The sequence below is a fragment of the Schistocerca nitens genome, chromosome 8 (assembly GCF_023898315.1).
Source record: "Schistocerca nitens isolate TAMUIC-IGC-003100 chromosome 8, iqSchNite1.1, whole genome shotgun sequence".
Lineage (NCBI taxonomy): Eukaryota > Metazoa > Arthropoda > Insecta > Orthoptera > Acrididae > Schistocerca > Schistocerca nitens.
In genome coordinates, this window is record NC_064621.1 from 363,198,623 (window position 1) to 363,225,119 (window position 26,497).

The window sequence follows — 26,497 nt, forward strand, 5'->3', positions numbered from 1 at the left end:
ACGCTCTTATTCTGTCGAACACTTTTTCTTGAGCGACAAATCCTGTGACGATGTCTCACATCTTGCTTCCATAATTAAGTGCAACATCAGAAATTCCTTCAGTGTTTCGTAAGCTAATTTATCATCCAACAGAGCTTTAAATTTAATGTTATTGATTTTGTATATTATTCTGGTCAAGAACTTGGGCGAGTTACATGTGGTGTTGATTGTGCAACAGCTCTCCCATTTTTACGCGCTTGCTATCTTCGGGATTGTGTGAAGGGTATTCTTCCGAAAACTCACCGGTGTGTTTTGAGTATTGTAGTGCGTTCCGACTTTTGGCCAGTCATTGTACAATTCTGATGTTACTCTGTTTTCATAATCTTGGCACGCTCTTGTTTAAAGCTCGATGTGAGTCTGTTTCTTCCTAACGTGTAACATTTGTACGCTAGTAGAGTAAGGCGGAGTGGCCGCGCTGTGCAGGCGATCAACTTCGACTCTCCGCGGGGCGGCATCAGCCTGGTGACGGAGAAGGGCGCGCTCACCACCAGCCGGCTGCTCATCCAGAGGGCCGCGCCGGCCGACTCCGGCCGCTACACGTGCGCGCCCTCCAACACCGCAGCCGCCTCCGTCCGCGTCCACATACTCGACGGTACGTCGCGCCGCTCGTAACGCTTCCGCTTGCCTCTCCATTGTTTCTCTTTAGTCTGTAATGGCGGTTAGTGTCACTGTCACTGCCAATCTTATGTGTATTCCAACCGGTTGTTACGGATCGGGTGGGTCTGAGCGTTAATGATCCGCTAATGAATCGTGATTACCTTGCAGGACTTCAGTTGAAACTTCCGGGCTGAGAGGCCGTGGTCGATGTATAAAATTCCCACCTAACGTTTCGGCTCCATCTGCGGGAGACATCTTCTGAGGTCGTCCGGCTACTGCCACTGAGGCTCCAGGTACTCTCGCATTTATAGAGCGCATAGAGGGCACCACCATTCGTCACGTGATGCCGACGGTATGCCTATCTTTGGAAGGCGTCATCATTCTCGATTAAGAGTAATCGATTGTCATTCTGCTGGCGCAACGTCGATATCCATATTTTGTCTAACTTTTAAACTTCCTCTTTTCTTTTAAAATTGTTATGGTCATTGTGAATCTCTATTGCTTCTCTATAAATGCACGCATGATAATGGGAAGTTCGTGCTAGAACGCTTGTCTCATTAAATTTAATTTCGTGATTCCCATCTCGAAAAACATGCTCAGCTACGGCCGATTTTTCGATGTGCCCTAAGCGACAGTTTCTTTTATGTTCGGCTAAGCGGGTGTTTATACTTCTTTTCGTTGTTCCAATATATACTTGTCCACAACTGCATGGAATTTTGTATATCCCAGGTGTTGCTAGGGGGTGTAGGGCGTCTTTTGCAGTTCTTAAATATTCCTTAATTTTCTTGGTGGGTCTGAAGATTGTTTCGATCCCACACCTGGCCAGAACTTTCCCGATAAGGTCCCTGACTATTAACGAACGGTAGGAAAACTTTTCCAGTAGGTGACCGTTGTTGCTCTGGACTTCTGGGTTCTTTTCTTCTTTAATGGAAGGCTGACCGTAAGTGATTTAGTTCATCTTGTAAGTAAGCCGGCTCGCAGATTTTGTTGGCTCTGTCCACCAAGGTTTTCATGACACCTCTTTTTTGCCTACCATCGTCTATTCTATAGCGCGCATGAGATGATTCCTACCTTAATGCTAAGTATCGTCAAGTGGACGGAAGTGGCCATTAATACCATGTTTTCCTTAAGCTATAGGGCACTAGCCTGTTTCTTCTGAGGCACCGTTACCCGCTATACTACACTACTGGCCATTAAAACTGCTACACCAAGAAGAAATGCAGATGATAAACGGGTATTCATTGGAGAAATATATTATACTAGAACTGACATGTGATTACATTTTCACGCGATTTCGGTGCATAGATCCTGAGAAATCAGTACCCAGAACAACCACCTCTTGCCGTAATAACGGCCTTGATACGTCTGGGCATTGAGTCAAACAGAGCTTGGATGGCGTGTACAGGTACAGCTGCCCATGCAGCTTCAACACGATACCACAGTTCATCAAGAGTAGTGACTGGCCTATTGTGACGAGCCAGTTGCTCGGCCACCATTGACCAGACGTTTTCAATTGGTGAGAGATCTGGAAAACGTGCTGGCCAGGGCAGCAGTCGAACATTTTCTGTATCCAGAAAGGCCCATACAGGACCTGCAACATGCGGTCGTGCATTATCCTGCTGAAATGTAGGGTTTCGCAGGGAAGGGTAGAGCCACGGGTCGTAACACATCTGAAATGTAACGTCCACAGTTGAAAGTGCCGTCAATGCTTTCAAGAGGTGACCGAGACGTGTAACCAATGGCACCCCATATCATTACGTCGGGTGATACGCCAGTATGGCGATGACGAATACATGCTTCCAATGTGCGTTCACCGCGATGTCGCCAAACACGGATGCGACCATCTTGATGCAGTAAACAGAACCTGGATTCATCCAAAAAAATGACGTTTTGCCGTTCGTGCACCCAGGTACGTCGTTGAGGCGCTCCTGTCTGTGATGCAGCGTCAAGGGTAATCACAGCCACGGTCTCCGAGCTGCTAGTCCACGCTGCTGCAAACGTCGTCGAATTGTTCGTGCAGATGGTTGTTGTCTTGCAAACGTCCCCATCTCTTGACTCAGGGATCGAGAAGTGGCTGCAAAATCCGTTAAAGCCATGCGGATAAGATGCCTGTCATCTCGACTGCTAGTGATACGAGGCCGTTGGGATCCAGTACGGCGTTCCGTATTACCCTCCTGAACCCACCGATTCCATATTCTGCTAACAGTCATTGGATCTCGACCAACGCGAGCAGCAATGTCGCGATACGATAAACCGCAATCGCGATAGGCTACAATCTGACCTTTATCAAAGTTGGAAACTTGATGGTACGCATTTCTCCTCCTTACACGAGGCAACACAACAACGTTTCACCAGGCAACGCCGGTCAACTGCTGTTTGTGTATGAGAAATCGGTTGGAAACTTTCCTCATGTCAGCACGTTGTAGGTGTCGTCAACGGCGCGAACCTTGTGTGAATGCTCTGAAAAGCGAATCATTTGCATATCACAGCATCTCCTTACTGTCGGTTAAATTTCACGTCTGTAGCACGTCATCTTCGTGGTGTAGCAATTTTAATGGCCAGTAGTGTAAATAGAGTATATCTTGGTTACCTGTAGGGAGTTGGCTTTGTCTTTCCACACAGGTATTACCATGAATCAATTACTCTTAAAGTATGAGCTTAATTTGGAACAAGACAGTGGTCAACGTACTAACGTTATCTACCGCTGACAGACAGTATAACAAACATATACCCTGAGAAATAACCAACTTTCACAGGTTGGCATAGTCTCGACTACAGACGAAATAAACCAAGAATTTTCAGCCAAGCAACAAGTTTTCCACCCACAGGTGTGGAATCACTTTCTTAAGAATTCTCATCACAATCGAAATTAAAAAGAAATTGAGCGAACACACTAAAAACTAAAAATATAAGCAAGTAGGGAACTTGAAGTCCCTCGGACGTATCCTTCACAATCGAGCCTCCCCCCTTACCCACCACACACACACACACACACACACACACACACACATACACACACACACAAACAGACGTAGGCAATCTTGACCAAACAACTGTTTAGCAAACACTGGTGTGACTGTATTCAGTGCGTTTCTTTTTTTCAAACAACCAATTCATTTATGACGTCCCCACGTACGACGTCCCCCCCCCCCCCCCCCCAGCTTCTGTTCGATACTCTATACTACCGTCTCAAAACAACTATTTATGCTTCCAATTTTTGACTGTACCTCTGTCATGTCCTGCTTAAGATTACCGATTTAGGTATTCATTACAATTTCATCGATTCACAGCTTGCACAGAACTAACAGCCACCATAACAGAGGAATATTATAAAGCTGTAAAACCAATGCCCCGTTATTCAACGACGTCAGTCAATGGCAGAAAGTGCACGAAAACCAACAAATACTATTAGCGACTAGCAGGCCCATGTGGCAGAGCGGTTCTAGGCGCTTCAGTCCGGAACCGCGCTGCTGAAACGGTCGCAGGTTGAATCCTGCCTCGGGCATGGATGTGTGTGATGTCCTTGGGTTAGTTAGGTGTAAGTAGTTCTAAGTCTAGGGGACTGAGACCTCAGATGTTAAGTTCCATAGTGCTCAGAGCCATTTGAGTTAGCGACTGAGCTGCCTGGCGGTTTGCATGCGACAGTAAAAACACATCTGTAACTCTATCTTGTGTAAATGGAAGAATGGGACTAAGGCTGGTTGATGACTTGCAGGAAACACAAAGCCAAAACTTTAGTACGCTTTTATTGATGCGGACTGAGCATTAATTTCACTGATGAAGTTGCTCAACAAATCGTTTATACTTCCAGATATTACTGGTTTTGACTAACTCTGGTTTACCAACAATCCGTTAATTGTCAAGTAAAGTAAATTTTCTTCGGAAAAATGGCTCTCATATTCCAAACTGCTCTGAGAAATGTGCTCTGTTTCTGCTTCTATTTCTTCTCCCGAGCTCATGCAATCCACACCACTCTCGTCTGACTGTATGACGTCAGCCTTAACCTTGTAGATTTTGTAATCTGCGTGGTTTTCAGTTAGTCGTACGCTGTCATCATCGGCAAACTCGTCATGTTCCTCTTCAGAAATTTCGCCTCGGTTTTCTTTAGTGGCGGCGTCGTTGTGATTGGCTACTTCAATCACAAAAACATTTTGACTAGCCTGCCTTTTTTGGTACATGCCTTAATAAACGCTGATTTCCTGCGAGTTGAGAAGCTTCAAATATTGTCCGCTTTCTCCATTAGCATACCTCCCATACAATCCTCTGTAATTCTTCAGTTCGTCGTATAACCGACGAAACTGCCCTAGTCACACCTCTTCTCGTTCCGCGTTGCCCTGCGCGATAACGGAAGTTTTATCCGATATCGGCTACTTTAATTCCGCCGGCGAATCACACTGTGTTGGAGCCTGCGGTACCGTTATTGCTTTAACAGCGGCCGCCTCTTCCTTAATGACCGGTACTCTAATTTCGTCGTTATTACGGACAGGGATCACTTTGTCAATGCCGTTTCAACTTTAATTATTTTACCGCTGGCGCATTACGCACTCTGTCTTCTTGCACATTCTCCCATCGCCGGTTTATCGATTCGGATCTGTCATAGCGACGTTGGCTAGGCTTTCTTCAGGGCCGCCAAAGTCTTCCCACGGTCGCTGGGCCCCATATCGGCCCGGCTAATCGTTTCCCTGAGTAAGTACGACACGCCTGTTTCCATCAGTCTGTCGCAATTGTTTATTTTGCCCATGCCTACCATGATTTTGCTGAGAACCGCGTACCATTTTCACTTGATACCGGCCTCTGTCATTTCTACTATTATTGTTCCCACTATTACTGTTATTGTTATAGTGCTGTGAGTTATTACTACCATGGTGGTCGTTACCACTATTGCCACTATTATTGTTGATTCGGTTGTTACTATTAACACGGCATTTAAAATTTTTGCCCTTATTCTGCCAATTATCTTCATCTTCCACCATTTTTAAGAAGCAGTAATTGTTCTGTAACTACCGCCTACATACCTCTTGGAATTATGTGGAAGCTTCTTCCACAGCTCCCAGACAAGCTCCGATTCAGTTCGTCGATCACGCAAATATTCAACTTTACGGATCCAGTTTTCGCAAAATTGTTGCGCCGTGCCACGCGAATTTATGTCTTAGGGTTTTGACACTAAGAAATCGCGCCAAACACTCTCCTGATTCTGCTCTGATCAATATTCTTTCTAGAACACTTTCTTAAATTCTTGAACATTCGGAACACTGATGTTTAAGCCCCATCGCTTAATCTCGTCCACTAGCACGTCAATTGCAGCATTCATGCTTGTCTTAACCGTCCATGATGCAGACAATACCCTTTCGCAATTTGCAATGAAGTCGGTAGAGTGCAATCCACCTTGCTTTTTGAGGAGATCGAAACGCTCCTCATTCGCATGTATTTCAATTTTATGTGTATGGCATAACACATGGAGCTGGTTGTCGTCTCATATCTTTTCTAGTTTGGTTGCTTTGTAACTACTTGGCAATTGATCATTGCCAACGTTTCCACTTCCTGTTTTTCTCATCACACACAGTCAACTGTTTCTTCACTCTAGTACCTAAGTCTGATACTAAAGTTTGCAAAAAATTTATCCTTTTCCCTATCATCTGACACTAAATTGTTAATCACTTTTCATATTTTTGTGACACTCGGTGATTGCATGGAAAGGAAAGAGACCCTGGTTGGTAATAATGACTGAGGATAATGACAGCACAGGTCTCTACAAGCTGTCACTATTGCAGATTTTTATTCGATAAAGTTAGTCACTAAAGTTTGTTGCAGAAATGCCACTGGGTAACTGGACCAACACAAACTGGCCGTAGCGGTCGCGCGGTTCCACGCTGTAGCGCCTAGAACCGCTCTGCCACACCGGCCGGCCACTGGGTAATGCCTGTACAATATTAATTATACTCTGTCAGTTAACAGTCTTACGATGCTGTAGCTGTGCGGACGACGAAGAGTGTAGTCGACGGCAATGCTGGCTGAGAACCACGAGTCGTCTCCAGAGCCACGGATAATTATGGGACTTGCAATAGAACTGCAGCTTTCTCCTTCTGTCCATCCTGATCCTGTTGTCAATACTCGCTGGTTAATGAAGTAGGTGCGCCTACATTGGCGCGATCGTAACTGCACACGGCGTCTGCTGCAGCGCCCAACAAGCATTCCCCACTGTTTGAAAGGCTTACGTTCCTGTATCTGATCTCTGCTCGCAGCGCTACAGAGACTCTCCATACGCAAATATAAACAATGACACAGCTCTTGCCATTTCGTCGTTGCTATCGATACATTTAAACAATCTCCCCTTGGCGACTACTCAGCTATTTACAATATTTACATTATTATTACAAGCATTTATATACAGTCACAAATAAATACAGCATTACGTCCTTTATGTATTAAATATAGTTACCGTAACAAAGTTTAGGTATTCAGAATTAGCAATATATTACAAGTTATAAACGAATTTTAAAGGGTGAAAATTTTTTGATGGTGCACAAGGTACTTTTTCTGCATTTTTGGTGTTACATAACTTGTGTTTGTATGTAAAGTATTTTACTTTGCTGCCTTTGTACTGTATATCTGTCTTTGTATACTTTTTACTAGTGCATATATATTGCAGATTAATTTTAAATAATGACAATTGCTGCTGCATAACAGATTTGTATTTTATTATAAACCTAACGATTTTGTCGATTTATACAGGAGTCTGAAGATGGCCATTGAGGCACTGAAACTGGTAGCATAACAAAATTATTCCAAAAAAATGGTTCAAATGGCTCTGAGCACTATGGGACTTAACTTCTGAGGCCATCAGTCCCCTAGAACTTAGAGCTACTTAAACCTAACTAACCTAAGGACATCACACACATCCATGCCCGAGGAAGGATTCGAACCTGCGACGTGGCGGCCGCGCGGTTCCAGACTGTAGCGCCTAGAACCGCTAGGCCACTCCGGCCGGCTATTCCAAAAAACTATTCCATGAAATTTATCTGTTGGGTGTCTGCCTTCTGCGAAAAAAGTATTTATCCATTACAACAAACTCATGTAATTGAGGAGATACCACAACCAAGCAAAATCCGAGTTCCCAAGAAATGATATCACAGCACTGCTGAAAACTCACTTAGATATTATTGACCACCACTGGATAGAGGTCAGCTCGTCCTTTCTTAAAGTAGAGGCAAATTGTAAACAAGGTGGCTGACTGCACCTGACGTGTACGACTCACGATGTTCCGTAATCGCCAATGAACCACGAGACACACAAGGACCGCTGACCTTGACTCAGCGCTCTACTGAACGCGCCTGTTGGCTCATGAACTCATGGGACCAGCAAACCAATCTACCCAACACACACACAAGATATCACACCTCACTTTAGTAATTAAAAGCGGAAGTAGACTTCATGACAAACATGGCCGATGACACTAGCTTATATGCTATTCCATTCTACTTGGTGGCACTAGAGGAACTCTGGTCCTCAGGCATTGACCATCCACAGCTCCAGGGGAAAGGCCGCCAGTGTGCGCCACAACGATCAGCAGCAGAGTGCACTATTAATGGTGGTTGTTCAAATTCTCGTGGACAATAGGCGCTTTGTTCACCAAATCACTGCTCAGCAATCCCTATCTGCACATACACCACCTGGAACACATTGTGATACTACTTGCACAAAACAAATATCATGCACAAAGCCTACATACCAGGTGCTACCAATCATTTACACAGACAAACCCAGACCTATGGGAGACAGGTCGATCTAGGCCTTCAGTACTTCATCCCAGGTAACAACTAATATGTGTAACAAACTTCGTGTATATCGATCCAATGATTTAGAAAGAATTGTGGAACGTACTCACATACATACATCCAATTTTATTTATGTGTATGATATATTACAATCATAAAACCTGCCCTACTATGTGTCTATAGCAGGCTGCACAATACATTCAGTACTTTGGTAATTCCTTATTGAAAGTATACTTTTCCCCTTAACTCCAAAAATGCTATGTTAAAATACTAATTTATACAATATGAATAAAAGGTATATGTAGAAAAAAATGATTAATTAGAAGGAATTGAAGATGAAGGTAAGTAATGAATCAAAACAAAAGAAATAAATGTAAGGAACAAATGTAAATTTCTCTAGCTGATCTTTATTTTGCTGGTACCTTGGGACATCTTCCAGTTTGCGTTTGCTGAGTGGGAGAACGGCCTACATATATTATACCTGCACATCCAATCTGAAACATCTAGAATTGTACTTATAATTTAGTGTGCAGTTGTTGAGTGACAGGAAAAGCATTGATTCATCACCATTGTTTATAAATGACAATACCTCATTATTGCTAATAACTATTTTATTTATATGAATTTAAATTACAATTACATATGCTGTTATTAACCAACACAAAATAACAGTCAATGACAATGCAGTGTTTTTCACTACTTATGAGCTTACCATATCGTAATGGTAGGCAATACTGCCATCCTTGCACACCTCATTATCATTCACACTTTCCTTGTCACTCACCCCATCTCCCATATGTTTCCTTTTCTATCTTAAATACCTACTCTGAACTTGCTTATTTCATTCCTAGATTTATTAATTGTGATTATGTTTAATAATTTGAGTGTGTCAGCATTTATAATTAAGAATTTAATCACTTCCTCGGGAGAGGAGTTGGAGGGGGGAGTCACGTCTCCTACCTTCTACTTGGAGTGCGCAGGTGAACATCAGATAGTCATGGAATCCTACATCACCAAAGCCACACAATACTGAGAGTCAAAAAGACGTGAAGCACCCAGAAAGGGTGAAAGAAACGAAATGAAACTTCATGGGCAGAGAGGCTAAGTGATGTTATTTCACCGATTACAATCTAGAATCAAATTTAGAAAGACGTTGCACCCTCCTTGGTCTGCATGCGTGCACTGATTCGATTGAGAAGAGAGTCATGAAGCAGTCATGTGCTCTCCTGAAGCAAGCTGGACCACATCTGTTGTAACTGATCCTTGATATTCCGGATACTGGAAGTAGGTTGGATTTGACGTCCCAGAAGGTCCCACACATGATCTATTGGGGACAGATCTGGTGATCTTTCGGCCAGTACACACAAACAATTCACAGTGACATGTACCATATGGAGATGAGCATTGTCTTGTCAAAAAATGGCACCATGATACTGCTGCATGAGGTGTAACACGTAAGGACACAGGATGTCCGTGACATATTGTTGTGCCCTCAGAGTTCCCTGAATTACCATCAGCCATGTCCTGAAGTGATACCTGATAGCTACCTTTACCACGATGCAAGGGGTGTCAGTACTATGCCTCTCCAAAATATTGTAAGAATGGGACCTCTCCGAAATCACTTCTACGCTTACTGATGATGGTCATCCAGGGCAGTGCACAACTGTGATTCATAATTGAACACATTGAGACGTTATTTGTCAGCAGCCCATACTTCCAGGTCATGGCACCACGCCAACGGCAGCCTACGCATGAGGCAGTAATTTCCTTGACGAGCTGCTGCTAGTGTTCGACCAATGGTGCAGGATGACACAGAATGAGTCCATTACTCGGTCTTAGATGGCGGGCACAGATGCGAAGGAGTTATGACGTGTTAGGTGCCAATACAGCGAACCTCCCTCGTGGTGGTCAGGCATGGCTGATCAGAACCTTGGCGACGAGAATGCTTGCTCTAGAGTTCTTATGTTGTCCAACATTGGACCACTGTCATATTCGAATGCTACATAATTCTGGATATTACACGATTCGACAACTGTCCAAAATGAGAACTACAATTACCCCTCATTCAAACACTGCTTCACACGAGCAAGTGGCATCTTCGTGTCCTTCACGTTACTCATCCAACCTTTTATGCTGTTCACGCCATCTTATGTACGCTACCAGCACTGTAAAACATGAAACACGAACAGACTCTAATGCAATATGGTAGCCATTCTCCGCATCAAAGAGCACTGCAATCAATTACATACCCACCGACTGTGTGTACACGTAAAAAGTTGCATTGGCATTTGGCCACGTCTAGTGAGTGCTTCCATTTTATTTTTCAGTCAGTGTAAGTGTGGATTCAGGGTTAGTGGACTAAGTGCCTCCAGTGTACAGATGACAGGCAATACGCTTAAACAAGAGGCTGTTCTGCCCACAGGCGAGACGCCAGCCGCCATGCACCACGGCAGCTGCGCCACGGGTCTGCAGCCGCCATCAATCCGACGGCTGCCCCAGCTGCTGCTGCTGCTTCTGGTAGCGTCTCGGCCGCTGGCTGTGTGCTAGCACCACTGGAATATTTGGCGGATGCTGGTGTTGCCCTCAGAAGCTGTGACACGCTTTAACTTTTTCACCATTGCCTGTGTCTGTGTCCAATGGCGTCCTTGTGTACAATAATTTAAGGGCGGTAGAGATAAAGTGCAGCAAAATTCCACTAAAAGAAAGACCGATTTGCTTCAGAAAATTATGCAGACTGCACATTGTGATGGTACAAATGTTTTTCCTTCTGGATACTATCTTTAGAAGCATTTGATGTTGTTCAAAACCTTAGAAACCAGTGCACAGCACATACGAGTACATTAAACTAATAGTGAATGTTAAAAATAATGGCACCCTTTTAATTTATTTTATTGTGACTTGTCTGACAGTGACATTGGTGGCAACGGAACACTTGTTACATGTCAGGGAGCAATAAGCACTGTATTGTACGTCTTAGAAGCTTTAAAGGCATTCGTCAGGAATGACGTGAAATGTCATGGATTTGTTAGTCGATGTGGACAGACAGAGAATCGGCGAGCGACTGTCTTGTAGCGACCCTGCCTTATGACAGCGCCACATACCCATCTGATATTTCATTCTGAGTATATTTCAAAATCATCGTTGTTCAGAGTTTGACACAGACTAGTGTTTGGTAGGAGCTGTGGTGAGACTACTATGACTTAGGTTTCCACTCAACTCAAGTTCGATTTCTTAAGACAAACGAAGGCCAATTCCGCCTCGACCGATTTACCTCAGATTTGCAGCTGGGACGTCTACCGATCGATTTCTGAGCAGGATGTCTCATTATTGAGCACAGGTTGATCTTTCGGCTTGCAGATCCCGTCTCGGTGGACATTTCATTGTTTACTCTTGGTATTAGCTCTATGCAGGAAAGGTGGAAAACTCTACAAGGTGCACCGCGAGAGGGTTCGGCGGAAAAAGGAGGTAACCCTCAATTTGATAAGGATTTGTTTGATCAGATTATCTGTTGTCTTTTATGAGAGCAATAAAAAACCAGCCGGAGGCCTGCAAGCATAAACATGTACCTTAATTTCGAATGTATTGCCCAGCACAACTGAATCACTTTTCTCACTGTAATAAGAGGCAGTGAATGACAGTCTCGCAAAATTCCTGGGCCGCCGTTGTGAAAAATTCCTGAACTGCTGCCTGACCCCCTGGTCTGAGGTTAATGGTCTGCCTCTCAGAGCTTTCTTTATCCCCAACGAAAATGGTAGAATCCCATGGAGACAGATCTGGACTGTATGAAGGGCGTCTGGATGTCTGGTATTTGAATATTTGCCAGAGTTCCTTGCCTCCGTTTTCTGTACGGGGCCTTGCATTCTCATTGAGCGGAAAGACTCCGAAAGTGAACTACCCTGATCGTTTCGATTTCACCGCTTTGGGAAATGCAGACAAGGTTTGTGAATGTCGCTATGCATTCACCGTTGTCTAACGTTGCAGGAAGTAACAAGGGGGTCATTTTCTTCAAAGAAGAAGGTGAACATCACCTTTCCCGCACTTCTGTGGACGGCCTTGGATGTTTTTGGAAGGCGATGACCCTGTATGCTTCCACTTGAAACTTTGGCGTTTTGACTCGGGTTCGAAGTGATGACACCATGTCTCGTCTCCAGTGATCACTGGTGATAGGAACTTAGTCCATTCTTGGCATAGAGGTATAGATGTTCATTTTTTTGGGAATGTTTTGGGTGATGAGTCTTCTCGCTGGTTTGATGCTCCCCTGCACGACTTCCATGACAAGGTCATCGTCTTAGAGTTGTATCTACATGGAACTTTATCAGTAATTTCGGTGGATTTTCAGCCTTTCTCCCATGCTCACTTCCCCCTTCGCCATGCTCACCAAGAGATCCGAACAGAAGCTTAATCAGAAGTCTTTTGCCAGTGGAGAGATCACCATGACACTTTTTCAGTTACAGGTCACGTTTCCTCTCGATGCACATTAAGTTTCTTTAACGCACTGATTTTGTATTGCCTTCTGCCTTGTCATGCCTTGAAAATTGCTCAGTCACCGCCTTTAGAGACAGTTTCCACCCCGAGGACAAGAAGGTTCTCTGGAGCTCTATCCGCCCCTTCACCTGCTTTTAAATGGTAGTTGGCAGAATGAAGGTAACTTATTTCACCGAAAGTCTTCGGCTGCCATTTCTGATGATCTTTGTTTAAAATTTAAGAAATGATTTGAAACTATCACAGGTCCTAGGATATTTTGATTGAAAGGCTGCACCCCTAAACCAGGGTTATACACTTGTATGTAAGTGAAGGCCTTGGCGAATTTCAACTAGATCATGTGGCAATCAAGAAGATTTCTAGCAAAGAAATCATGAATGTTAGGGTACTCAGAGGTGCAAACTTGGATTCAGACCACTACCTTTCTAAAATTAAGTTCAAAGTCATCCCAAACAGGAAACACAGCATGAAAAAAATTAAGGGTCGGAAGTATAGCACAGAAAACATATGAAAATCAGATGAATTCACAAATGCAACAGAAACCATTCAGACACAAAGCTGGGGGGATATCAAGGAAAACCTCATTACTACAGCCGAACGGATAGCACCTAACATAAAAAGTAAAAAACATGCTTGGTGGTCGCTGGCATGTGAAGCCCTCATTGAAACAAGAAAACAGGCAATCACAGAAAGCAGAAGAAAGCTGATTGAATTTCATCACAGTTAGGAAACTGGTAGATAAAAATATAAAAAGGATTAAGAAGACACATGAAAACAAAACTCTCCTCCAAATTGATGAAGAATTTGATAAAAACAACACAAGAAGCTTTTACATAACTTTCAAACAAAGGTTATCAAGATACAAAGCACCCACCCTCCAATTTCGAGATGTAAATGGGACCATCGCTCACAATAACACGGAAAATTGCAAAATAATAGCAGGCTACTTTGAGAAACTCTTGAATTGTGAACCCATCCTTGAAAAATTTGAATCCATCCCAAATAACCGTAAGAAGCCGGATTCAGAACTACCGAAGGTCATTTCAGAACTTAAAAACAACAAGCCGTCCGGAGAAAACCAAATAGTGGCTGAACTATGGAAAAAGGCTGACAAAAATGCTATTACATCCCTTAAGTGTGTTTTCGATAAAATGTGGAAAGAAGAAGAGATCCCCGCAGAATGGAGAACAGCTCTCATCCACCCTATCCACAAGAATGGTTTGAAGACAGACCACAACAATTACAGAGGAATATCACTGCTGGATATAAAGTACAAGATTCTTAATAAAGTCCTTTTGAACAGGGCAGAGCCGCAATTGGACCCACAAATCGGGGAATACCAGGGAGATTTTAGAAAGGGTAGATCATGTTCGGAACAAATACTAAACCTCAAAAACATTATGGCATACCAAAAATCAAGGGCAAAGACATACGTAATCTCCTTCATTGATTTAAAAAAAGCATATGATTCGTTTGATAGAGAATCTCTATTATCAGTCCTGGAAAAAATGGGTTTGGATAAGAAAACAACTAATATTATAAAAGCGACCCTTTCAAATACATTTTCGAAAGTTAAATTTATGGGCGAATTAATGGAACCCTTTGAAGTAAAAACGGGAGTGCGACAGGGGGATGGGCTCTCACCGTTGCTGTTCAGTTGTGCGCTGGAGAAAGTAGTCAGAGAATTAAACACAAATATTAAGATTGGTATAAGACTGGGTTGCAAAAAGAAGAACCTTAAAGTAAATTGCATTGCTTTTGCAGATGATATGGTCCTGTTTGCTGAAACAATGGAAGAGGCACGGGACCAAATCCTTGAACTAAATAAACAAGCAGCTAAAATAGGTCTTCACACTCCTTTGAAAAAACTAAGATATTGACAAACATCAAGCACTCATGTAAATACCTCAAAGTTCAAGACCAGAAGATTGAAATAGTAAAAGAATTCAAATAACTCGGAGAATGGATTAGCTGGAATGCTGGGGAAAGCAAAGCAATGGAATCCAGAAAAAATAAACTTGAATTGGCCTTCCAACTAACAAAAAATACATACAACAAAAAACACCTTTCATGGGGGTCCAAAATTACACATTACAAGACGGTGATTAAGCCAGAAGCACTGCATGCAGCAGAAACACTTAACATGAATTTCAAAAACCAAATGCAGAAACTTGAGCTAAAGGAAAGAAAAAGTTTAAGAAAAATCATTGGGCAAAAATTTCAAGACAATAAGATTATATTCATCAAAAATGAAACTCTCTACAAGAAAACTGAAAAACTTTCAGATTCTATGCGAAAAAGGAGGATAAATTTTTATGGTCATCTTCTCAGAATCAATTCCAACAGATTAACTAAACAAATGTTTGACTTCTTCCGTAACCGCAAAACGAAACCCAACTGGTTTAAAGAAACTGAGAAAGACCTAGTAGAATTAAAGATTTCAGAAAATTCACTTATTGATCGAACAGCTAAATTAATTACTAAAGATGAAAACATTAGGTTCCAAGACAAATCTACACAAAAATGCAAACCCTTCATCTCGGAAGAAGAGAGGAGAAGAAGATCAGAAAGAATGAAAAACTACTGGGCCATAAGAAAAGAACAATGCACAAAGAAATGATTGATCCAGCGTACCCCAAATAGGGTGAAACGAAAGAAGAAGAAGAATAAGGAAAGCAAAATTCTTAGAGCAATTTTTCATCAATATCTTGTTATAAACTAGAGGAGCGCTATTTTTTGCATATTACTTTTACTGTTATGGAAAGCAAGTTTGCTGCAGAATACTTTGGGGATAGCGGTACTATGTTCCTGTGTTCTGACAATTTCACAACAGACACTGAAGCACTACACTATCGTTACAAACAATGTGAAGTGAGATATACGACGGTCTGCAGGTGTTGAACGTTGTTCACAATACTACGACACTGGAAAATTGCTTACAGGTTATGGACAGGAGCCGATATTTATCTGATGTTATTACCCAACATAGGGAAACTTTCCAAATCCTGTTACTCTGTTTGAAAAGCTACAATATCTGTACTACTAAAAAACGTATTAAGAAATAAAACATTCGCGTACCTCAGAGTTATTACTTTTAAAATAGGCACAGTGTTTAATTCGGTTTATAGAACCGGAATAAGCATTAAAATTCACTGAAAACAATGGTTTTGTGTAATTACACGACGGTTCTTTGCGAGAATTAGAGCCATCTGCCCGCTATAAACACCACTGTCACCTTCTCCTTACAATGCTGCTTAAGTGGGTGTGTGATGGTGTCCTTATTGCTTAATATGTTCGTTTCAACATAGAGGAGACTTGTGGGATACCAAGTTTCCGTTCTTCAAAACCACTAAATTTTCTTCGGTAATTCGATTTTTAAAGGTTGTGAACAACTATCCTCTTTGTTGTTTAGTCATGGATTAATCACAAGTAAAGTGATTGATTTTATTCTTCCAGTAGCACACTTGTTTCTAAATATCAGTTAACCGCGTGGAAACAGAAATTTAAGGAAGAAAATATTTTAGAATCTGCTTCTTTATTCATATGTACAACTTTAGTACACGTATGAGTTCACACAGTTAACGAAACATGAGAATTTTTTTATAAGGAGGACGAAGGAGATCCTCTGGATTACAAAAGAAGAAGTGTTGTGTAAATCAAAATGCACGATTATCAACGAAAAGAATACTCTGTGATTATTCAGTTGACAGCGATGTCTCCTATGAAGTTTTGAGGACAAAACAGTGTGTGGTTGTAACACCACCGTGGTAGGTATGGTGGTTGAATTAGTAGATGAACTACATAGAACAAATATCACTGTCACTATAATATCTTAAGAGACTGTCCTATCTCTGACCTTTATCTGACAACAATTAAAATTTCAGATAATTTGATCTGAAAATTTCTGAATTCCAGAAGTAGTTTTACTGGCCAGGTTCAGACTACAAGTGAATTCCAGGTATACAGTCACAATGGTAACCTAATCCTCCCCATCCCCCACCCCAACTCCTGAGTGTCAAAATGAAACTATGCATTGCTAGGCTAGATATCGAATTCGTCTTTTCTGTGTCACGATTTGTATTTCTTCTGCTGATTGCCACTGCAGAGCACTCCCTTCTGAAGTAAGATCTGTATATTTGAAACATGATGACGTTCAGTAGTCAGAAACAGGCTTCTGTGAGGTACAACAAGGTTTCACTGTCTTAGTCGTACTCACATCAAATCAGGAAGGGTGAAACTGAGTCCCGTTCTATTACACTTTCCGTGTCTAGTAATTTTGCTATATCTAAGCAACATATTCAGTATCAAAGACAACAAGGATTATGCCCATCTTCCAGCAAAAGCCACACATCTATTTGGAGTGTTCTCTCAATTAATAGATAAATGTGTAAACTAACTCTATTTTTTATTTGTAAATGAGCTAGAGGTTAAAATGGACCCAACTGTTCATTTCTACACATTACTGTTTGTGTGATCAACATAGGGACGTCTTTCCCACACTATGGTCTCAGTGCAAGCATTTTATTTTCTGTAGTAATTTGATGAAGAATTTAATTTTAATGCTAAGTTCATTGTAACGTAACGGTTATACCCACTTTATGCTTCTTGAGTTTATTGTTATGTTTAATACAGCGAGGGTATTAATTGCGAACAACTGGAACAGGGAGAACGACTGAATTTTCTCCTGTGATGCCGACATATTCTCTAATGATGAAATCATGCTCTCCCTGAATTCATTATAGCTTCCCATCGAAAATAAACTTCAGCACAAACGAATTATCAGAAATAAATTTGAATTTGCTATTTGGTGCATGTACATGGACCATTTATCTCTAGACATGGCTGAGGAAGCCCAACACGTCGAAGCATAATGCACAAAATGAAATACTTGATCTGCTTTGGCTGGTGCAATATATATTCAGTCGTTCCACTTGGACACCCAGAGTATGTCCTCAGAAGAACGATTGTCTGCATCAGCTCAGTGGTAAGGAATATTTCACTTCATTTCAAAAATTAAAGAAAACAGCTAGAGGTAAAAAATTTAATTTAATAATCAAATCAATTTTTAACTTTACAAAATTATTGGATTAATTGGTAGTCCTTTCAAACGATGTCATTCAAATAAAAGATATTGTGAAGTCGACTAAAGGCCACCGTATCTCCTGAAAAATACAGAAGTGAAATACTGCTCTGTAGGCATAACAAAGTACTGCTTGTACCTCTGTCGGTTCAGATATTTAGGTGGCACAAAGGAAAATTTGACTTTTAAGACGTCCAGCATAATAAAACAGTTCTGAATCTTTTGGAAGTATAGGAATATTGAGCTGAGTGATTGAGCATTATTTGGCGAAATTTATTAGCTTTGCTTGGAGGGCAAGGAGGATGTCTTCTCTTTCGATAAATTAGCGTTATTATTCTATTAATTGCTCAGGTGTTGGTTTATTTACAAGAGGCATTATTCTATGGTGTACGCAGATATTCTGTGACATTATATTCTGTTCACACATGAGTAATTTACTGGCTACGGCATAATATTTCCTGGTGATTGTTTTGAAGAGTGTGTGTAAAGTAACGCATTTATTGTAAACTGTTTTTCATTTTAGGTCTACATACACAAGATAAAGCTGTATCTTGAACTCATGCACATCATTTTATGTTTGACCTGTTTTTTCTTTAAAATTGCTTTTATTTCTATTTATATTTTAACCCGAAAGTAAACGTGAGTACCTCAGGTGTGTAAGAACATGTTCTTTTGATTCACATTACGTTACTTGTGAAAAAATTAGATGTATCTGTGATGTACATTTCTATATATTTTGCTTTCTGTATGTACTGGACTAATAAAAATTTTGTACTTTTGTAATGGATGAAAGAAATCAGATGTTCATAGTGGTCGTCATCTACAGTGCGATATCACTGAAGGCGTTTCTTCTTAGATTTTGTTGTCAAGATTCGTATCTGAAAAATTGATATAAGATATATATATATATATATATATATATATATATATATATATATATATATATAATTTTTTCTAAAATTAATGGTAGTGCTACGGATTACGAAGAAATTGTTGTTATAACCTTTTTGGCAGTTTAACTTGGAGTTAAATGAAAGACTGAGGAATAAGAGTTTTCATTTCTAAAGCAGAGTGTAAGATCATACCTATGTACAAATGCAAGTAGAAGCTTACAGAAAATATGAACCAAATGCTTCTGAAAAGTCATTATAAAACTGCTAAGACCTGCGAACGATATGAAATCGTCGCAGAATATCTTTTCGCATGTTTCTGATTTGCAGTTCGCCGTACTGTTGCCCACAAAGTCATGATTCACTGCAATGAAATGCATATATTGAAAGTTTGTTCCATTTAGAATATTCTCGGCAGAAAGGATGGCCAAAGACCAAGTGGTTTGTGATGCACTGCAAAGGAGACATAAAGTGAGGGCAATATGAGATACAGCGTTTTCCTGGTATCTTCCCCGTTTCTCCAATAGCATGTAAGCTATATCCACCTTTTATTTTTTCCCACTCCAGTGAATAAAGTGAATTTATTATGGGTAGATGCAGAGCGTAATTTATACTATGTGCCTTCTGCTCATCACATATTTCTGCTGGTTCTCAACGGTGGACAGTATAGAGCCGAGAAATGAATGTAACTTCTATGGGTTTTTAGTAATTTTGAAAGACGTGTTGAAAATTAATGTACACTAAACTATCCAATAACTGTCCTATAATTTCATCACAACAGTACAACGATCCATTTCTCTTGATGGCACTGGCACGGGAATGCCCTACACTATCACATTATGGTGTGATTGCTTTCGTAATATTTTAGGTGTTTAACATTACGTTTTATGCCTAGTGCTGGCGTTTGTTATATTTTAACATAAATAGCATTCACTTTGAACTACATTCATGTTACAAATGAGTGTCATTCACATTAGTGAGGTCCCAAATTTACTTTCTGTGTATTAAAAAAATGTAAATGTCGTGTGACTAGGGCCTCCTGTTGGGTAGACCGTTCGCCGGGTGCAAGTCTTTCGATTTGACGCCACTTTGGCGACTTGCACGTTGATGGGAATGAAATGATGATGATTAGGACAACACAACACCCAGTCCCTGAGCGGAGTAAATCTCCAACCCAGCCGGGAATCGAACCCAGGCCCGTAGGATTGACATTCTGTCTCGCTGACCACTCAGCTGCCGCGGGTGGACTTCTGTGTATTACACTTTACTATTTAGTGATGCTGAAACCGTGAAACTCCTTAACACCAGCATTCCTGATCCTGAATGAACGAAGATAGGAAAATGATGTGGGCCACATGGTCGAGGAAGATGTTAGAGTGGTAGAAGTCAGTTGCAATTCAGGGAAGAAGAAATACTTAGTGACTCTTATTACTATTGTGGTGTCACTGCCAGACATCACACTTGCTAGGTGGTAGCCTTTAAGTCGGCCGCGATCCGTTAGTATACGTCGGACCCGCGTGTCGCCACTGTCAGTGATTGCAGACCGAGCGCCACCACACGGCAGGTCTAGAGACACTTCCTAGCACTCGCCCCAGTTGTACAGCCGACTTTGCTAGCGAAGCTACACTGACAAATACGCTCTCATTTGCCGAGACGATAGTTAGCATAGTCTTCAGCTACGTCATTTGCTACGACCTAGCAAGGCGCCATTACCAATTTATATTGAGCTTCTTATTACTGTACCGTCAGACCGATGTTCTCCAGTTATGGATTAGAGTTAAGTATTACATCAACTACGTACTTTATTTGCTACTAAAAATTCCCTTAACTGTTCCAGACCTCACGCCAGTCTGCGTGTAATTAAACGCGTGCATTTCGGCCTCCTCTAGCAACACAGTGTTGGCTCGTCTGCCAACAAAGCAACTATACTTTTAGTTTCGTAATTTGTGAAATATCTATGGACAAAGAACTGAATAACATTTGTATTGCGTTTACGGCGTCTGACCGTACTCTACTTTCGAGGTAGTTCATATACATCGGATGGGACGTTTACTGTGATGCGATTTTTCGACTGCACTTGGGATTACATCAGTCCTTCGATGTCCGACAATTTGAGAAATTGTACTAACATCGGAACAGGAAACCCATCAAACAGGGAACTCACTGAACGCTCATATATTTTTACGTGTAATAATAAACAACATTTTTATGATGCTTACATAAACATATTCATGCATCACAGTTGATAACTTATAAATCAAATGTGTAAAAGCGAATCTAGAAAATATACCAATACTGAGATAATAATCGTGCTTGTGTCTTGATTCAGAATACACATTATCTTATCAGAAGTAATAGGGTACTTGTTAGTGGACATTAATATGGAGTGTGTCCATGCCTCGCCTTTATGGTGCGTTGATCCCTGACAAGGAGCCTTTTCATTTTTAGTGAGGTGTCTGAATGTCTGCAGAAGAGTAACAAACCATTCTTCCTCAGGAGCCGAAACTAGAGAAGGCAAAGGCCGCACAACTCCTTCCTGGTCAGTGTATTTCGTTGTGACTGGCTCGAAGAAACCATTCAGAGATATTCACCACCAGTCACAATGCTGATGGCAATAACAAATTCAAATGGCTCAAATGGCTCTGAGCACTATGCGACTTAACTTCTGAGGTCATCAGTTGCCTAGAACTTAGAACTAATTAAACCTAACTAACCTAAGGACATCACACACATCCGTGCCCGATGCAAGATTAGAACCTGCGACCGTAGCAGTTGCTCGGTTCCAGACTGTAGAGCCTAGAACCGCACGGTCACTGCGGCCGGCAATAACAAATTCCTACAATCATCTTTTTACACTATTCTTTAAACAACAAAATTTTATTCACATTTCAACCTCAAATTATTTGTTATAAAAAGTATTTGTCACATGTCAAATATAGCAGTTAAAAACAAAACAAAAACTACAAAAAATACTACAAACAAAAACTGTCTGTTTTAAAATATCAGGTAACAGTTCTTTAACTCTGTTTTAAGTAAAAAAAAACATTCATACCCTCCTCGACAGCCTTGCATTTCTCGCATGGCACTTCCTGCTTTGCCATTTCTACACTTCTTCAATCTCATTTTTTAGACTTCTGTGTTCCCTTTTGCTGCTTCACTTGCTCACTTTTTATATTTGATCCTGTCGCCTATTAAACTATATATCTATCATGATATCCAAGAATATGTACCAGGCCATGTCGTTGCCTATTTGATGTTCTGCTGCGAGGTCTTTGATCTCTAAAAGCTAACCAATTGTCTTCTGTTGTATTCCTTTAAACTGTTTCATACAAACTTTGCTTGTTGCTCAAACTCTCCACGTCAGTGATACTTTTAATTTATCCGGATCCCATCTCGTTAACCTCCTAACTTTCAGCTGTTTCTTCAGATTTAATCTACAGTTTGTGACCAATAAATTATGGTCGTCTACGTCTCCTCTGGCAATGGTTCGCAGTTTAAAATCTAATTTCGAAATCTTTGTCTTATCATTACTCAATCTGTCTTAAGCCTTTCGGTGTGTCCACGTATACAATCTATCACATTTAAGATGTTTACTCTGAGCGAATAGTGACTCTGTGGATGTCATCATCGGTCTGAAGCAGAGTGAGCTGCGTAAAACTACTGCTGCAGCCTGCATAAAAATGACAACTACATAATGTTCCTTTGCTGCTGGTAAACCCTTCGGGGTATAAGGTCCTGGTAAACGAAACTCTTCTCTTCCTAACTTTTCGTCGAGAACTGCGCTGGACATCTTCAGAGGCGTTGCTGCTCCTTTGAGTCTTGCCGGCCTATGTCAGGCAGATGGCCTGCACCCGTTGCCAGAGGTTCGGCGCTGCTGACATGGCCCAGCAGTCCTACCTCAGCGAGTTCATACATAGGCTGGCTGCTCCCCTACACACTCCACCCGACAATGTGTTGTCTTTATTGTCCACAGGCAGACTGTGACGGAACTCCGCACTAGCCAACACTGTTCCATTTCCCCCGCACCCACAGATAACATTTGCCACTCGGCAGTCGTGGCAAGTTCCCTGATATCGATGGTAGAGGCGTTCCTAGTACAGCTCGGTATACTACGTCTACAAAAATTTAGAATGTTGGGAGGAGATAAAAAGAAACAGCTATTGGATGTGACAAAAGTGTCACAGGTGTACCATTACTCCACTAGGAATCCGTGAAAGTTTTGACCCATATGATGTGCAAAGATGTAGCAGAAAACGTCTGTTTACATTAAAGCAGCTGATAAGTCTACTCAAACTCACACTAGGCTGTCATTCACAAGTGAGGTTAAGTTTTCAGCGGAGCAATGAAATTGCTACCATCACTAGAAAAAAGTGACCCTTCTCTCCCCCCTTTCCCCCTATTCTGTGTACCACACACACACACACACACACACACACACACACACACACACAGAGAGAGAGAGAGAGAGAGAGAGAGAGAGGGAGAGGGAGAGGGAGAGAGAGAGAGAGGGAGGGAGGGAGGGAGAGATTTATGTGGGACCTGTCGACACCTGATCCGTTAATTCGACCACAAAAGAGACTAGGTCAGTTAGTGCGTCGGAAGCTGGACTGCGTAGCACTCAATTTGATCAACGGTGAATGAGGGCAGGTAACAGATCGCAACTCGCTTAGCGCCTGCGCCGAAAGAGCGGACAGCGCACGGAACGGACACATTGACGCCGCTACAACCCCGACGCGCGGCTCAGAGACTGGCGTCAGGCCGTCGTAAAGGGCTATGGAAGGAGGTGAAGAGGGGGGGGGGGTGCAGGCAGCGTCAGACGGGCGGGAGATATTGCGGCGCTTTAATTACTGCCGGCTGCGCCAGCGACTGATGACGGCGATGGAATGCGCCATATTGCATCCACCCTGTCCGCTGCCCCAGCCTGCTCTGGAGGCGCACAGGCGCTAGCTAGGCCAGCCCGCGCTACACAGCCGCCCGCCGACACCACCAACCTGGTGCTCGTCTATACAGTTCTTTCTTTTGGGTCATCAGTCTTCTGACTGATTTTATTTGTATCACCATGATTTCCTACTACGTGGAAATCTCTCCATCTCAGAATAGGACTCACACCCGACGCCCTCAGTTATTTGCTGAACTGTAGAATTTAGAGGAAACTTTCGGCGGTATTGATGTACATCAACAAAAGTAAACTATAATTAAATCAGGCGATGCTGAGGGAATTAGGAAATGAGACACTAAAACAAGCAGATGAGTTTTGCAACATGAAAAACAGAATAATTGATTCTTGCCAGAAAGAAAAGCTATTACTCGATGTCTGTTTTGTCGAAACCGGTAATCTGAGTAAATTCTCTACTAAAGCGTTCTTGGCATTTTAAAGTTTGTTACTTCTATTTTCATATCATTGTACATTGCTCCCAGAGTGAAATAATGTGAAACATTACTGCGTATAACAAGGCGAAAATCCCCATTAATGTATGAGTACAAAATAAATGATCAGTCTTTGGAAGCGGTAACATCAGTCAAATATCTGTGTGTGACTATTCGAAATGATCTCAAATGGAATGATCAGATTACACAAGTGACGGAAAAGGCGAACTCTAGATTGCGGTTTATTGGTAGAATCCTGAAGTGGTGCAGTCCTTCAACAAATGGAATAGCTTACAATACGTTAGTTCGTCCAGTCTTAAGAGTATTGTTCTTCTGTATGGGACCCTTACCAGTTGGGTCTGATTCAAGAGATTGAGAAGGTCCAAAGAAGAGCGGCAAGATTCGTGACTGGTACATTTAGCCATCGCGAGAGCGTTACAAATCTCATAGAAATTTTGAAGTGGGACACAGTTGCAGATAGACGACGCGCTAAACAGAAGGGGCTGCTCACTAAATTCCAAAATCCAATCTTCGGCGAGGATGTAGAGCATATACACTCCTGGAAATGGAAAAAAGAACACATTGACACCGGTGTGTCAGACCCACCATACTTGCTCCGGACACTGCGAGAGGGCTGTACAAGCAATGATCACACGCACGGTACAGCGGACACACCAGGAACCGCGGTGTTGGCCGTCGAATGGCGCTAGCTGCGCAGCATTTGTGCACCGCCGCCGTCAGTGTCAGCCAGTTTGCCGTGGCATACGGAGCTCCATCGCAGTCTTTAACACTGGTAGCATGCCGCGACAGCGTGGACGTGAACCGTATGTGCAGTTGACGGACTTTGAGCGAGGGCGTATAGTGGGCATGCGGGAGGCCGGGTGGACGTACCGCCGAATTGCTCAACACGTGGGGCGTGAGGTCTCCACAGTACATCGATGTTGTCGCCAGTGGTCGGCGGAAGGTGCACGTGCCCGTCGACCTGGGACCGGACCGCAGCGACGCACGGATGCACGCCAAGACCGTAGGATCCTACGCAGTGCCGTAGGGGACCGCACCGCCACTTCCCAGCAAATTAGGGACACTGTTGCTCCTGGGGTATCGGCGAGGACCATTCGCAACCGTCTCCATGAAGCTGGGCTACGGTCCCGCACACCGTTAGGCCGTCTTCCGCTCACGCCCCAACATCGTGCAGCCCGCCTCCAGTGGTGTCGCGACAGGCGTGAATGGAGGGACGAATGGAGACGTGTCGTCTTCAGCGATGAGAGTCGCTTCTGCCTTGGTGCCAATGATGGTCGTATGCGTGTTTGGCGCCATGGAGGTGAGCGCCACAATCAGGACTGCATACGACCGAGGCACACAGGCCAACACCCGGCATCATGGTGTGGGGAGCGATCTCCTACACTGGCCGTACACCACTGGTGATCGTCGAGGGGACACTGAATAGTGCACGGTACATCCAAACCGTCATCGAACCCATCGTTCTACCATTCCTAGACCGGCAAGGGAACTTGCTGTTCCAACAGGACAATGCACGTCCGCATGTATCCCGTGCCACCCAACGTGCTCTAGAAGGTGTAAGTCAACTACCCTGGCCAGCAAGATCTCCGGATCTGTCCCCCATTGAGCATGTTTGGGACTGGATGAAGCGTCGTCTCACGCGGTCTGCAAGTCCAGCACGAACGCTGGTCCAACTGAGGCGCCAGGTGGAAATGGCATGGCAAGCCGTTCCACAGGACTACATCCAGCATCTCTACGATCGTCTCCATGGGAGAATAGCAGCCTGCATTGCTGCGAAAGGTGGATATACACTGTACTAGTGCCGACATTGTGCATGCTCTGTTGCCTGTGTCTATGTGCCTGTGGTTCTGTCAGTGTGATCATGTGATGTATCTGACCCCAGGAATGTGTCAATAAAGTTTCCCCTTCCTGGGACAATGAATTCACGGTGTTCTTATTTCAATTTCCAGGAGTGTATTATTATCACCAACTTTCAAATCGCACAATGATCATCATTCAAAGATAAGGGAGATAAGAGGTACTGAGGCGTTCAGACACTCGTTTTTCCCTCGCGCGATCCGCGAGTGGAACAGAGGGGGGGGGGGGGGGAAATATGACTTTGACGCGAATTGCGCCCTCCGCCACACACCGCTTGGTGGCTAGCGGAGTATATATGTAGATGTAGATGTAGCTCACAAGAATTTGTTAAAATTTAATGTCAATTTAAGTGGCAGGAAGTCTTTTATGAAGGTATTTGTCTGGAGTGT

The 26,497-nt window shown here is 42.6% G+C and overlaps 1 protein-coding gene across 1 annotated transcript in view; it reads left to right on the plus strand.

Annotated features, from left to right (window-relative positions):
- The window catches only part of LOC126199570 (zwei Ig domain protein zig-8-like), an 84,449-nt gene extending 65,934 nt beyond the window's left edge, over nt 1–18,515 (plus strand). Inside the window, exons 5-7 of the mRNA XM_049936493.1 lie at nt 463–631; nt 10,834–10,918; nt 18,497–18,515. Coding sequence (XP_049792450.1) covers nt 463–631; nt 10,834–10,918; nt 18,497–18,515 — 273 coding nt within the window. The remainder of the gene's footprint in view (nt 1–462; nt 632–10,833; nt 10,919–18,496) is intronic.
- The last annotated feature ends 7,982 nt before the right edge of the window (nt 18,516–26,497 follow it).